Source organism: Ptychodera flava, chromosome 2 (genome assembly GCF_041260155.1).
Source record: "Ptychodera flava strain L36383 chromosome 2, AS_Pfla_20210202, whole genome shotgun sequence".
NCBI classification, from domain to species: domain Eukaryota; kingdom Metazoa; phylum Hemichordata; class Enteropneusta; family Ptychoderidae; genus Ptychodera; species Ptychodera flava.
Genome location: NC_091929.1, coordinates 5,049,256 through 5,062,708, shown reverse-complemented (window position 1 = coordinate 5,062,708; position 13,453 = coordinate 5,049,256). Strand labels below are relative to the sequence as shown.

Below are 13,453 nucleotides of genomic sequence, written 5' to 3'. Positions count from 1 at the left end.
TCACACTCAAATCTCGCAAAATCTCGTTTCATTATGTAACTTTCTCATTCAATGTCTTCAACCGGCCTCCAATTTCCATAATTATTATAACGGTACGTCTCATTAAGTTTCCCTGTAAATGTGTTTTTATGCAGACGTCTTAAAACGCCGCGAATTTCTCTAATTTGTCAAGGCGATTGTGATCCTACCATCTACAGAAAATTAAGAATACCAAGGCCTAACCCCTTAGATTTTAAATCGTTAAGTCCAGTTTTGATTTTTATCTTCTGTATGATGAGATTATTGTGTGGTGTCTGTGATAGCTGCTATTGTTTAATAAGGCTTCATTGTTAGGTACCATCGGCAAGTAAGGTAGGTACTGCTGTACCGCTGAGGTAAGATGGGTAGTCGGTTCATGGTCTATGGCTATAGCCCTGCGTACGATGCATGTGTTCCCGACGTTATATACTCCTGGTGGCCGTGGAGGCGAGTAACGCCGGGAACACACAGCATTTACGCAGGGCTAGGCATATGAAATAGGTCCTCGTTTATGCATCTCATGGATTCTGCAGAGGAAGGAAGGGTACCTCATCTCACTCAGCTTGATTATATGGGAAATAGGATCGACGACTGCCCGGTGCAGCAGTGTTACCTGGCCAGTTTTTCCAGTCAGAACAGAAGGTTTGGTGCCAAGTTCTCGATGGCATGCCAGCTCTGTTAGTTCCATAGTGCTCAGTACTGCACAGAACTGGCATCGTCATTCAATTCCCATCGAGAGCTTGGTATCAACTTTCTGACTGGAAAACACTGTTCAAACTTGGCACTGAAACTAATGAAAGGCAAGGCTATTTATATTTGGATCACAGTCAGGACGGCAAATCTTTGCTGCAGTTCAGTAGCCCACAACTTGCACAAGTAACTTTCACCATGGATCTATGACTGCAGCAATGAATGCAGTGCAAATGTGCATGCTTATCGACGAACGATCAGTCTACCAGGGTCTTAGCATGCGCTTCAGAGAACATGCAAATATTGGCCTTGTACCGATTTGCTGTGGGTCCATAGCTAGCTGTGGTGTTTTCAACGTGGATGCCTGCCTGTTACGGCTGGTTTTGAATTTTACGACTTTGTGTTGGAGGGTTAAAAGTCGTACTAGTCAAAACCAGCCCGTAAAAGGCAGGAACCTTGTCTGAAAACACCACAGGTATGAATCCACAGCTAGGTACCAATAGGCGTATTATGGGGCAGCTATAAATCCTCACATCCAAGGGGCGGGTTGGATCCCTACCGCCAGTGAGTGAGCAGCCCAGATCATGTACTTGAAAAGACATCCATACCGACATGATGCGGTGTATACCAACGTGACTGATGCATGATTTGAAGAGATAAAGTGAGGGCTACAGTGATCTGTGAAAGAGAATCTCCCTCGAGTTTAGGGAAGTGCAGGGCTCCATAGTACCAATGTCTGATTGGCAGATTCTTTAGAAAGCGAAAGACTATTCAATATAAAGCCAAAAAGAGGCCCTTGGCTGCAGACTGGACAACAAACATAATAAATTAAGTCACTGTCCATTTCCGGTATAAATGGTATTGATCGACCTAATTGGTGGCACTCCTTGAGACACTACAGTAACTAATCATTCTCCCTAAGGTCTGGCTGTCCCGGATGGAAGTGCCAGACATGAAAAGCGCCCTCATACGATGAAAGTATGTACTGCTATTAATTATCAAGACAACATTACTTAGAGATTGTTAAAAATATATGGTGTGATACGTCGCCGCTCACCATTTGATAATTCATTTCATCGACTTCATCTAGCTCGTAATGAACTCTGTGACTAAGTAAAGCAAACAGTCGACCCATTTAATGTTCAAAGGCAAAAAAGATTTCTTGTGGCTACAGCAAGTACAACCTAGGCATCTCTATACATTAATTTTCCTGCATTCTTAGGGTCAGTGGTAGAATTTCCCTCAAGGTCGGACCTCAAACCTACCTTTTTCAAATATTGACAGGTTTGCAAAAACTGGGTTTTGAAAATTGAATACAATGTAAAGGAAAATTAACTTGGTAAACCAGTCAAGTCCCTGACCGGAGTATTTTTGCCTTCGGAGATTTTTGGCCTTTGCCCATACTCCGTCTAGCCGCGTGGTTGATGATAAAGCTATGTATGCAAAAACTGCCAATTTAAATATGAATGGTTGCCAACAGAGACCATGATGTCACTGGTGTCCCTTTTAAAGTCAATCACTCAAAATGATCCTCACATGTGACTTGTTTGGGCGTAGCTACAATGTATTTACCATGAGAAAACTAGCCAGAGAACATGTGCCATAATGGGCACAATTAATACTAATGAACAACACCTTTTTAATCGTAGGCCAATCGTGAGAGGACCATTTTAACTGATTGACTTTGAAAGTGACGCCATTGATGTCACAGTCTCTATTGGTGACCATTAACACAGATAAATTTACCTACCTATAACTTTATCTGAAATTATCATCAATCAGCTAGATGGAATATGGGGGAAGCCAAAAAATCTCTGAAGGCAAAAATACTCTGGCAAGGAACTAGACTACTCACAAAATGATGAGAGGAGATGCAATGTAATTCTTATTTGTTTATTTCACAGGTTCAGATTACAGTGTGATACCTTCTAGATAGAGTTCAGTATGTTGCCATGCCTATGGCGCAGATGATTTCAAAAAAGCAAAGACTTAACATGTTTACAGCTAAAGGTAAGCATTTCACTGAAAAATGTTAAATTGTGGTAACACTTTCATCATCTCACAGGGCTCTCACAATCCAGAATTGTAACATTTGAAATTCTACAAAGAAGATCATAGATTCAACAGATTTAAGTAACTTGCATACTTGGCATGTAATACTTGTTGCCCCAGGAATGACAGTATTTCAGCCAATTGTCATGCAGTCTGATTTTGTGAGAGGTTGTTAGGATTGATGATCAGTGAAATCTCTGTAGCAGATGACAGGGCATTACTGAGCATGCAAAGTAATATGTTTGTCATTGTGCCCTTGTGTATTATCTGCCTCAAGCTGATTTGAATAGATAATTGAATTAAGCATGCAAGTTGAATTTTAGAGTTCGTATGTCATATTGCATGCAATGGCAGCCAAGTCACCTGCTTTTATGTACCAAACACATTCTGGCAACGTCCCAGGAAAACAGTGCTATTTTCAAAGAGCATGAAGTGGGGGAATTAACCTTGCAGTTGTTAAGAAAACTTCCACAGCAAGCCTATACTTTGGAATTTCACCATCTGAAACTGAAAGATAATTGTAACTAGTGCAGCAATACATTGTGAGAATGAAGCAAATCATTTTTCAGTACATATTTAGTCAACACTCAGACATTTTATAGCAAAACATCAGTGCATTTTGTGGCTTGGCATGAAAGCAACACTTTTTTGTACTCTTTGTTTGGATCATGTTTCAGGTGAATGGTCCAATCGTAAAATGGAATATCGAAGTGAACGACGATACATCGGCAAAGTGAAAGCTGTAGTGTTTGACTGGGCTGGCACTGTAGTAGACTGTGGTGTATTTGCCCCAGCATTGACATTTGTGCAAATATTCACCAAAGAAGGGGTACCAATTACTGATGAAGAAGCTAGGGGGCCTATGGGTACACACAAACGGGTAAATACAGTTTTAATCTATGTGATCACAACAGTTTGATTACAAACAGGGGCTTTATGTACATTTCATTCAACATGCCTAAGTCCAATATGAAATGTTGAATGCCATAAATTTAGTTAAAAGGATTCTTTTTTATTTGAGATACACGATTGTATATTTCACTACACCTATTTTTATGCTGTGTTTCAGCAAACTAAGTATTGGTGAATGCCTCAGGCACCACTTTGGTGTCACTGTGATTTGCACTGCGTATTTTGTATTACATCAGTTACACTTTGCACCAGGACAATTCTGTACACATACTGTATTACAAACTAAATGATGTATAGCGTCACATGTATCATACTTTGAAATGATATATGTTGTATCAACATCAAACTCAGCGAATCCGATAATATCCATTCTTGTTGAACTTTCATCTCTTTAGATTCATTGTTATTGCAATTATCATTGAGACTGCATATTTTCAGTTTGATGGAAAAGTAAATGCTGATATTGCTATCACCACGGTTACTGTAACCGTGATATCACTCAGCTGTACCCTTCAGTGATATTCAAAGCCTCAGCTTGAACTAAATGATTGAAATGTGTCTGTGAAATTGTTTATAATTAATGTGTAAAGTTGGGAATTATAAGTCAAACTAGGGTAGTGATCATCATATATGGACATGTAGAAATCTGTACAACCAGGATCCTATTTCAAAAGATTAGGAATGCTGGTCAGATTGCAGTGACAGAATCACGTTTTGCATCATTGTTTATCAAAGATAGCAAGGCAGGTCTTGTTTAATAGGCAAAGTAATAGCAGAGTTTGCTTTTCAGGCAGAAAACTGTATCATAAAATTTATCTATGTAAGAAATACAGTGCATGATTATAAAGAAACCAATTGGAATATCATCATTGACATTTGCATTTCATGTCATTTATTACAGGTACATATACAGAAAATCTTAGAAAATGAAGGGGTCAAAGGTCGTTGGATATCTGTGCATGGAAAACCCCCAACTGAAGGAGACATTGATAGAATGTACAAAGAATTTGTACCTATGCAACTCTCATGTCTTGCTGATTATTCAAATGTCATAACAGGTAGGGTCAAAGGTTACTGTATGTGCTCAATCTTTGTAATAATACAATGTGTATGTGTTAGCAAGCACATAGGGTTTTAGTTTTGAGATACTGATAAATACAGTGGTAGGCAGTAGAGTGGATGTATGTTGAGCTAATCCACCATGTTTATCAAGTCTACAGACTGGTATATTGAATCAGAAGTTATAACCTGGCTTTGTTAGTCCTGTTTACAGTTAACATGTCTCATTTCACATTTAAGAAGAGACATTCTTACCTCTATGATTTGCACAACCTGTACTGTATGCTACAGGCCGTGGCAACTTGACTTGTTTTGGAAAACATCTGTGGGTTCCAAAACTCACACAACTAGATTTGCCAAATTCTTTGGTATGTTAGTGACGTCATTGTAAAACTTCACAATAAATAACCCTTATCACTTTCATTACAGCAGAACATTCCATCAACCATAAATACATTAGTGACATATACTGCAAAGTAACTTGAAAAATAAGACTTTCTTTGTTTTGGTAAACCAGACAGTTCTGCAATGAATTGATAAACTGAGACATGACCATTCCAGATTGCCACTCAACATTTTTAAATCACCAGCGTTTGGTAGCTGTTTTACCGTCATGGTTTGCCACAGCAGTTGTTAGAAGGGACAACAGAACATACCAAACAATTTACCTTGTCATATAAATTCCAACAAAATGGATGCTGTACCTAACATCAAGAAGTATTTTGAATTCTCTGTAGGGGTTGTTGAGACTGTACAAAAATTGAAAGATGACGGTATCAAGATTGGATCAACGACAGGATATCCATCTGCCATTGTTGATGTGTTAAAACCAATTGCCGCAAAGCAAGGCTATGCACCAGATTGCTATGTAGCAGCTGATGAAGTACCACAATCAAGGCCATGCCCATATATGGTATGGCTGAATGGAATTAAACTAGATGTTCATCCAATAGAAGCCATTGTCAAGGTCAGTAATCACACCTTCAAGAATAGCCCCTTAATCTCAATTTTATGAATTATTTGAGACTTCATGCAGTCGCAATTTACTCATTACCTTGGCAGTTTCAAGTCAGGCTATGAAAGAAGTTTGTGTTGATTATCAGATTCATTACGTTACACATACTTCATGTGTGATTATAATAATTGCTTGTTATACCACGTACTCTCCACCTCGTGCCCATTGTTCTAACCATGCTCTCTAATTTCCATAACCGAATATTTTATAATTACCACCTGGCTTTCTTTTGTTTAAAAAGTGTCCGATTTACAAGTTCTTTTGTTTAAAAGTGTCCGATTTACTAGTAAATCGGACAGTTCTTTTGTTAAAAACTGTCCGGTTTACTAGTAAATCGGACACTTTTAAACAAAAGAACTTGTAAAATGGACACTTTTTAAACAAAAGAAAGTCACGTGGCGACGAGTAAAAAAAAAACAAATGCGAGACATTATACCAGAAGAAATTTATTTCACCATCAAGCACAGAGTAAAGACACTTTAAAAGAATCACCGGACTGAATTAATTTTGCACGACTGTACATCTCAAAATCAATTACAGGTCACCGTGAAATAACGGTATTGATTGCAAATATCACTTCTGTGTTAAGGTTATTGTTATCACGATCATTCGAAGCTGAAATTTAAGACTTCAAAGTCAGTTATCAACACTGAATGTAGAGGTTTCAGTCGTCTTTGGTAAAGTTAATCTAGCTACAGGCAAACACACACGCAGTACCACAGTCATTGTGGATCTACACGTATTTTTTTTGTACTTGCAGTTTCTGTTGCGCCTTTCTCTGACGTGGCTGTGTAGCTTGGTCTTCCGATTGTGGCCGTTAGCACTGGCGTGACAGGGGGACTTTTCTTTTCCATCTTTGGCTTTGGTAGTTGAAGTGCACCGGATACAGCTTTCATTTGTACTTCATCCGCCATATCGATATACGTAGAGCGACTCGGCAATTGCGTGTATGCTGCTCAAAGTTTTCGACCCAAATGAGCAAAGCGTGACTCTAACGTCGATCTGCAAACACCTTTTCACTTCATTCAACCAACCAATCAATCAAACATAATTCATACAATTCAAATCAAACCAGGTGCGCAACCACGTCATCGCACTACAATAGCAACACATGTCAACTTTGTTTTATCCAATCATGGGTTATTTTTTTATACTTTCGTTCAACAAGGTGTCAAAACGCGTCAATGTTTTCCTGCCAAAGTTTCAACTTGCACTGCACTAAAATTACAAATAAAAACTTTCGGCGTGCAAACAAGGCTCTAAAACTCGGCAAATTCGTGGTATAACACGGTCAGCGAACTCGTAGTCGGCGGTTTCCGGAATTTAACGGTACAGTTTGCCATAAAACTCCTCGGCCCTGCGGGCCTCGGAGTTTTACTGGCAAACTGTACCGTTAAATTCCGTAAACCGCCTCCTACTCGTCCGCTTACCTATAGTTGTTGTATGATGGGAAGCTCCATTACAATTAAGCAATAAATCACACTTAGCAACAGTATAAGATTATAGATGTGACCAGTTCATGACAATGAATGAACAATAATGAGTGCATATATGGAGTTAACTGGTCAAAACTCAGTGGTTCCAGTATACCTGTTGTTTAGATGGTTTATTGCTAATGATATTATAACTGCATATTGATATTCTGGCACGAAACTTAAAAAAGGAATATTTCTCCAGCTGAGAGCTCCCACATGTTCCCGCAGTGCCATGTCACATGGTTATTTTCACATCTCCACCAATCAGATTGCTGTGTTTGTGCCATCATAGTGATATGATATCGTTGGTACATCCCTGACATGTATGGCAGATATTCACTGCTTTGGTAGAATGTTAAAACCAAAAAAAAGACATCATTAGTGTATTGTAGGTACATGCTTTATGTAAATCCCAGATCTGTGTATAGATTTGAATATTCCGGTATATTTGGAAAGTCTCTGATCTAGATAACTGACCACTCACAGAGTGTTTGTTGCCAGGACTGGTGGAAACATAACATGCAAGGTGTAATTTCTGTCTGTAACAGTTAAGCGTCATATTTGAAAGGAAAACTGAATAAAAAGACCTGGAAAACACTGTTTCCAAAACTTGCCAGGATGTAGACCGTTGTTTCAAAATACAAACATTGGAGTTTTGCTCTACATTGTCGTGCAATAAAACTTTTATACCTTCAATCAGGAAGACGTGCTATCAAAAGTCTTGCCTATGGTCACCCATGGGAACACTGGTTGATATATTTCACTTCAAAGTTCAGTAATTCAAAACTCAAATCATAATTAGTATTGGTTATCTCATCCAAGAGTCCTCTTATGAATGACTTTCTAGAGCTGTATTTTAGGTCAAAGTTTACATAGATCACAGTACATATAATAAGTCATTCATATGATTTTTCCTTGAAATCAATTTGACTCTAGTCTTGCTCCAAAGACCAAGGCCAAATACAAAATACTAAAGTGTTTCCAGAAGTAAAGGGTAACAGAGCTAGAGAAATGTTTGACATTTCTTGTAAAATGAGTAGTACTGGTATTTAGTTTTATACAATGACAACGTGAAAAGACATGTACTATAATTATAAAACTGGATATAATTGAACTAGTGACATTGATAAGCTTGTGATTGCTGTATTACTATCGGATTTACCAAAGGAAATGTTGAATGAATAAATTCATGGAGTCCTTGTCAAGAAATCTGTCTGTCAGGAACAGAGCTTTGATATTACATTTGTTCTGTACCATTGCAGCGATGGAGGTACAAGGTGACACTCTGTACACCTGTGAAAGTATCCTGGATGACACACTGTTACCATATTTTCTGCAAATTTCCGGTAATCTTACCAGAACAAGGATATGTTTCACTCTTGCAATGAATAGTATATTTGATACAGTCTTTCATGAATGAAATTTTTTTTTTTTTAACATTATATAAAGAATCAGTCAGGTACAATAAATATCACTTGAGTGTTATTAAACTGACCACACAGTCCATTGAATACATGTACTCAAGATGGTAGACTTAAAGATTCAGTGGTGTTTGAGGGCACTCCAGGATGTAAGCACAGAATTAGGTCAGAGGTCATGGATTGCACAATTGAATCTTTCAGTCTATTCAGATTGCAACTGTATTCAATGATGTTTAATTGATTTATTTCAGGTTGATGACACAGTTGATGGTGTCAGAGAAGGCATAACTGCTGGATGTTGGAGTGTAGGAGTTGCTAAAACTGTAAGTTGCATTTATGCTGTCTTTGGTACTTTATTAAGCACCCATCATTACAAATGCTATGTGATCAGATTTTGTGGATTTGTATGTCATCGTGATGTTGGCGGCACATGTCAGCAAAAATTTGTATGGCATTCAACTCGTAACTTTTTTTATTGTTCATTACAGCCTTTCACATGCAGATTACTTTGGTACTTTCATGCATTCTCCAAATTATTTGAAATGGTCATTTCATAGTGATTAAGATTTATGAAATTCAGCAAAGTATTCTGGGTACTCTGCAGTAAGCATATATTGTGTTTTGGTGTTCTTTCATGCTAATATTGATTAAATTACTGACTACAGAAAAGCAAACTATCAGTTCAAGAAGTTGCATGTTAATATAATTTTTTGAAATAAACTGCAAATTTATTCATGTTTGATCGAGATGATATCCAAAATTTAAAAACTTTCCATGTGACCCTAAATTCAGTAGCTGTGTATCCGATAGTCTATATTCATCCAAGAAAGCAAGTTACCAGGCTGCAAATTAAAGTTTTACTCTGATTCCATAGTGTCTTGAATATACCGTAATATTGAAAATTGCAACCATATCATATTCTTGAGAAAAAATTTCAAATCTGCAATCTGATGTAGTACTTTAAAGTTGATGAAATATCATTCACAAAAAGACTTAGTTCAGAGTGGACACATTAAGATTGAGTTCTGTTTATGCAGGGCTGTTCTATCTCAAGTCTTTCATTATCTGACTTTTCCTCACTCATAATTCATAATAATGCTGTCAGATCACGATTTGCTTACAAGTTTTTCTTGCCTACAGCTATAAATCAAACGTGCCTTGACACATATCTGTCAAGCTTGTCACAAATGCAATATATTGTGAATGTGGAAATAAAATTTTATCATGATAAGGTCATCTGTGACTGACACGTGGCCATGGGGTCTATTTTTTTAATATGCATATACCCCGTATTTATCTGATTATACATTTGACACAGGGACAATAAACTATTGCTTTGTTGTGCATCACAATTTTTTTATCCAGATTTCTTCATGTCTAATGTATTATTACAACATTGCCGTAATGCCGATAGGAGATATGACAATCTCATTACCTGGTACATTTCATTTTATTTCACAATGCATTCCAAAATGACTGTCACATTGCTATTTTTATCCACTTTCTTTAATGCAGCCCTAGTAATGCATAAAACTGATTGAATTGTCTTGATAACCACTCCTGGTGCGTACATGAAGTCATCAGCTTCAGTCGTTGGAGTTTGAAATAATGAGGACCATTTTGTCAACAATGACAGCTTATTTGAGATGTGTAACTGGTCACAATCAACTAAATTACTGTAACATTGTATATTCTCTATTTTCCAATGACAACAATGCAATATCCCATTTTACCAAGAATCAAGGACCCAATAATTAGGTCAAGTTTTAAAGAAGTACATGGGTCACAGGTCACCACACAAAATTTAGTATCAGAGACACAAATATTTACTTACTCATGAAATTCAAAATGGCTGCCATCCCCATGTTAACTCAATAGGGAAAACAGAAATTTTTGACGTTCACAAGTTAAGCTTTTGAAAATTTTTTATACTACTCCAAGAGCTACAAAATGAGCCCCCCCCCCCCCCCCCCACACACACACAAGTAGTAGACCATTAAAGTGTCTCCAACCTTTTAAGAGCCAGAATATCAATCCCAAAGGTGTATTTTACTGTAAAGAAGGCATTATTTGATGAGAAGTTCATTTTGTTTCCAGGGTAACTATGTTGCAGCATCAGAATCTGAGTTGCATAGTATGGATCCTGTAGAATTGAACCGAAGATTAAAACGTGCCTACGACATCTTGATAGATTCTGGAGCACATTATGTCATCGATACAGTCATGGATCTTCCAAGTGTCATTGAAGACATCAATCGGAGGCTGAGCAGAGGAGAGAAACCATGAATTATTTCAGAGTCCCAGTAATGTTTGATTAATCAAAAGATAAGGTGGTGGTGTGTGTTGTATTATGCATGGTTTTATCAAAGCATGGATATGAATGTGTGGATATAAATGTGTGCGTAAACACTTTTGAACTGATTGTATAATATAGGCAAATGATAGACCATTGCAAAAATTGTATTTCAGTGATAAAATTATTACACTGGTCAGTGCAGTGTTCTATATGAAAGGCAGGTAAGAAAAGTGCTGATATGTTCACAAATTTAATATACAAGGCTGAATCTGGCACTACATGAATTTCAATGATCACGAAAATGTACACAAAAATGAACTACTGGAACGTAAGGGTTTTGCAAATCCAACATTGTCATTGACAATTAAATCATTGCTGCTGAAAGATGGATGACAGTTTACTTAGTGGGTACTCTGCATTGTGAGGTTGAGATACAGAGGTAGAGAGTATCTCTGGAACAGTACTAGACAAAATGTTTCAATACTCGATACACACTGCCTTGGTTACATACTTACTGTACTACATACTATGTTGTCATGGAAATTTCTAAGTCCAGGACTTCATCTTGTGTGAGCAATATCTACTTGCTTAAAATTTACATTTTCTGCCATGATGACTGACCAATGACTGTTCAGTTCACTTCTGCTGTTCCTACTTGGTGTAAACTCTTAGAGGAATGGCATTTCAAACAATCGCCATAGAGGGCTACTGAGTGGACAAGTGTGAATAGGTACCTTTTCCCACATACTTTGGACTTTGACAGGCTTCACTACAATGTTCTTTGACTGTTGCTTTGATTTTACCAATTTAATGGTGAATAAAATAATCATGAAGATGAAATGATTCAAATGAGAGTTTGTTGTTTTTGCTTTTTTACCAACATGATAGGTGTGTACAAAATCCTGAACTTAAAGGATGGATGTTCATGCACATTGGACTAACATTTGGTTAGGTCACCTCTTAAAGGGATATAGTTGTCAGAACTGAGCTCAAAGGTCGTATTGGACCCATACAACCAATGTAAGCACTGTATCCAAGGTACAATGGTGATTGATGAAAGTTAAAACATGTTCAAACATGTCTGTCATAATCTACACCGTATAATTTAAATGTTGCAGCTATGATGATGAGGTGAATCTAGAAATCGTGCACAAAATACATTATTGTAAACAAGAAAACTCGCACAGGCACAGTTCCAACGACTGTTTCCCTTTCAAATTACAGTTTTTATGGACATCTGCCAGATTTTAGATGTACAAATATTCCTTATTGCTTAAATTCATCAATGAATTTGTTACCAAATCTGAGGGTGATACAGATTCAACAAAAAAAACTTCACTAACAGTGGCTTGGCTTTATATCGGATATTAATATTGAATGATATTTGACCCATATTATATCTTTTCAAGTTTATACAGTGTTGAGGAGTGGTTCTTTAGTGAATGATAGGGAGAGTTAGGCTGTTTGTTTCTCAAGATAACTGTTTAGAATATTTAGTATCTACAAGGACTCTTTACATACCAATATGTTATTCTTGTCTGTAGAATTATTACAAAGAAAATTCGGAGCAATGATTAAATAGTGAATCACTTGTAAGTGTCTACCTACCTACTTCTTGGCAAGTTCGGTTAGAAAGGTATCGTTGTGAGTTTGATTTGCATTGCTTTGAGAAATCAGAGACAATATGTTGAATGAAAGACGTAAATATCTTCAACTACATGAATGTACCAGTCTATAGAGTCTAGTTGCCGGCTCTGTCAACCCAGGACTATTGTCAAGCAGTTACTCAATATTGTAATTTGATCTGAAGTGGTGTATTTGGATGAAGAATTCCAGCCATGATGTAATTGATGACATATGAAGAATAGTTTCCACTGGAATCATATAACACTGAACTTTGATTGTTTGGTTATTAACTTTCCATGGGTGGGGTCCAGGGTTTCTTATAGAATAATATTCACTACAGCCCATTAAAGTACAAATTACAATCACCTGTACCACACTGGCCATATATAAAATAGTTTTGATCAAGGGTCTAGGCTATGTAATGATCATTCTGTTGCACATCATTGAGGGCACATTACAGAACAGCTATGCCAGCTATTATATTACCATGCTCTGTCTGTGGTATTTTAATTGGTCGAGCTGAACCATGTGACTGACCACAAATACACAGCTGTAATGGTTTGTTTACATGCCCGTGGATATGAATAATAATATAACACTCACAGTATCGTAAAATTGTAACTTTATAGTGAAAACATAGACTGTGATTGTACAAAGATCATAATCAATCGCAAAATAAAATGGAGCAATTGTGGGGCAAGTTTAGACACTTTTTCTAAAAAAATCTCTGGATTTGCAAACTGTTTACAGTGCGCATGACAGTACGTCGCATTTTGCACTGAGCTCACATACAGTGCAGCACATCATTGTTCAGTGAATACATTGTGAGATATTAGTCCTGGGGCCCTGTTGCCTGTGGGAAATTTTTGTAAAGTATTGATAGTTTTCT

The 13,453-nt window shown here is 37.2% G+C and overlaps 1 protein-coding gene across 5 annotated transcripts; it reads left to right on the top strand.

Annotated features, from left to right (window-relative positions):
* Window positions 1-14: 14 nt before the first annotated feature.
* Window positions 15-11,792, top strand: LOC139151963 (phosphonoacetaldehyde hydrolase-like). Of its 5 annotated transcripts, none has more exons than XR_011556529.1 (8): window positions 26-92; window positions 2,613-2,718; window positions 3,438-3,640; window positions 4,574-4,730; window positions 5,469-5,698; window positions 8,894-8,965; window positions 10,740-11,658; window positions 11,702-11,792. XR_011556529.1 is itself a non-coding variant. In XM_070725026.1 (7 exons), exons 2-7 carry the CDS (start codon window positions 2,661-2,663, stop codon window positions 10,926-10,928), a joined length of 909 nt encoding a protein of 302 aa, XP_070581127.1. In that variant the 5' UTR covers window positions 15-92; window positions 2,613-2,660; the 3' UTR covers window positions 10,929-11,792. The 5 variants fall into 5 exon arrangements, 3 of the variants coding, with proteins under 3 accessions (XP_070581127.1, XP_070581136.1, XP_070581144.1); XR_011556528.1 differs by lacking the exon at window positions 26-92 and adding an exon at window positions 170-374; XM_070725026.1 differs by having other exon boundaries at window positions 15-92; window positions 10,740-11,792.
* Window positions 11,793-13,453: the final 1,661 nt, after the last annotated feature.

Coding starts and splice junctions, on each gene's coding strand:
- LOC139151963 (XM_070725026.1), top strand. CDS start 2,661: ATGCCTATGGCGCAGATGATTTCAAAAAAGCAAAGACTTAACATGTTT. Junction 4,731..5,468: donor TTATTCAAATGTCATAACAG/GTAGGGTCAAAG, acceptor AATTCTCTGTAG/GGGTTGTTGAGACTGTACAA. Junction 8,966..10,739: donor GTGTAGGAGTTGCTAAAACT/GTAAGTTGCATT, acceptor TTTTGTTTCCAG/GGTAACTATGTTGCAGCATC.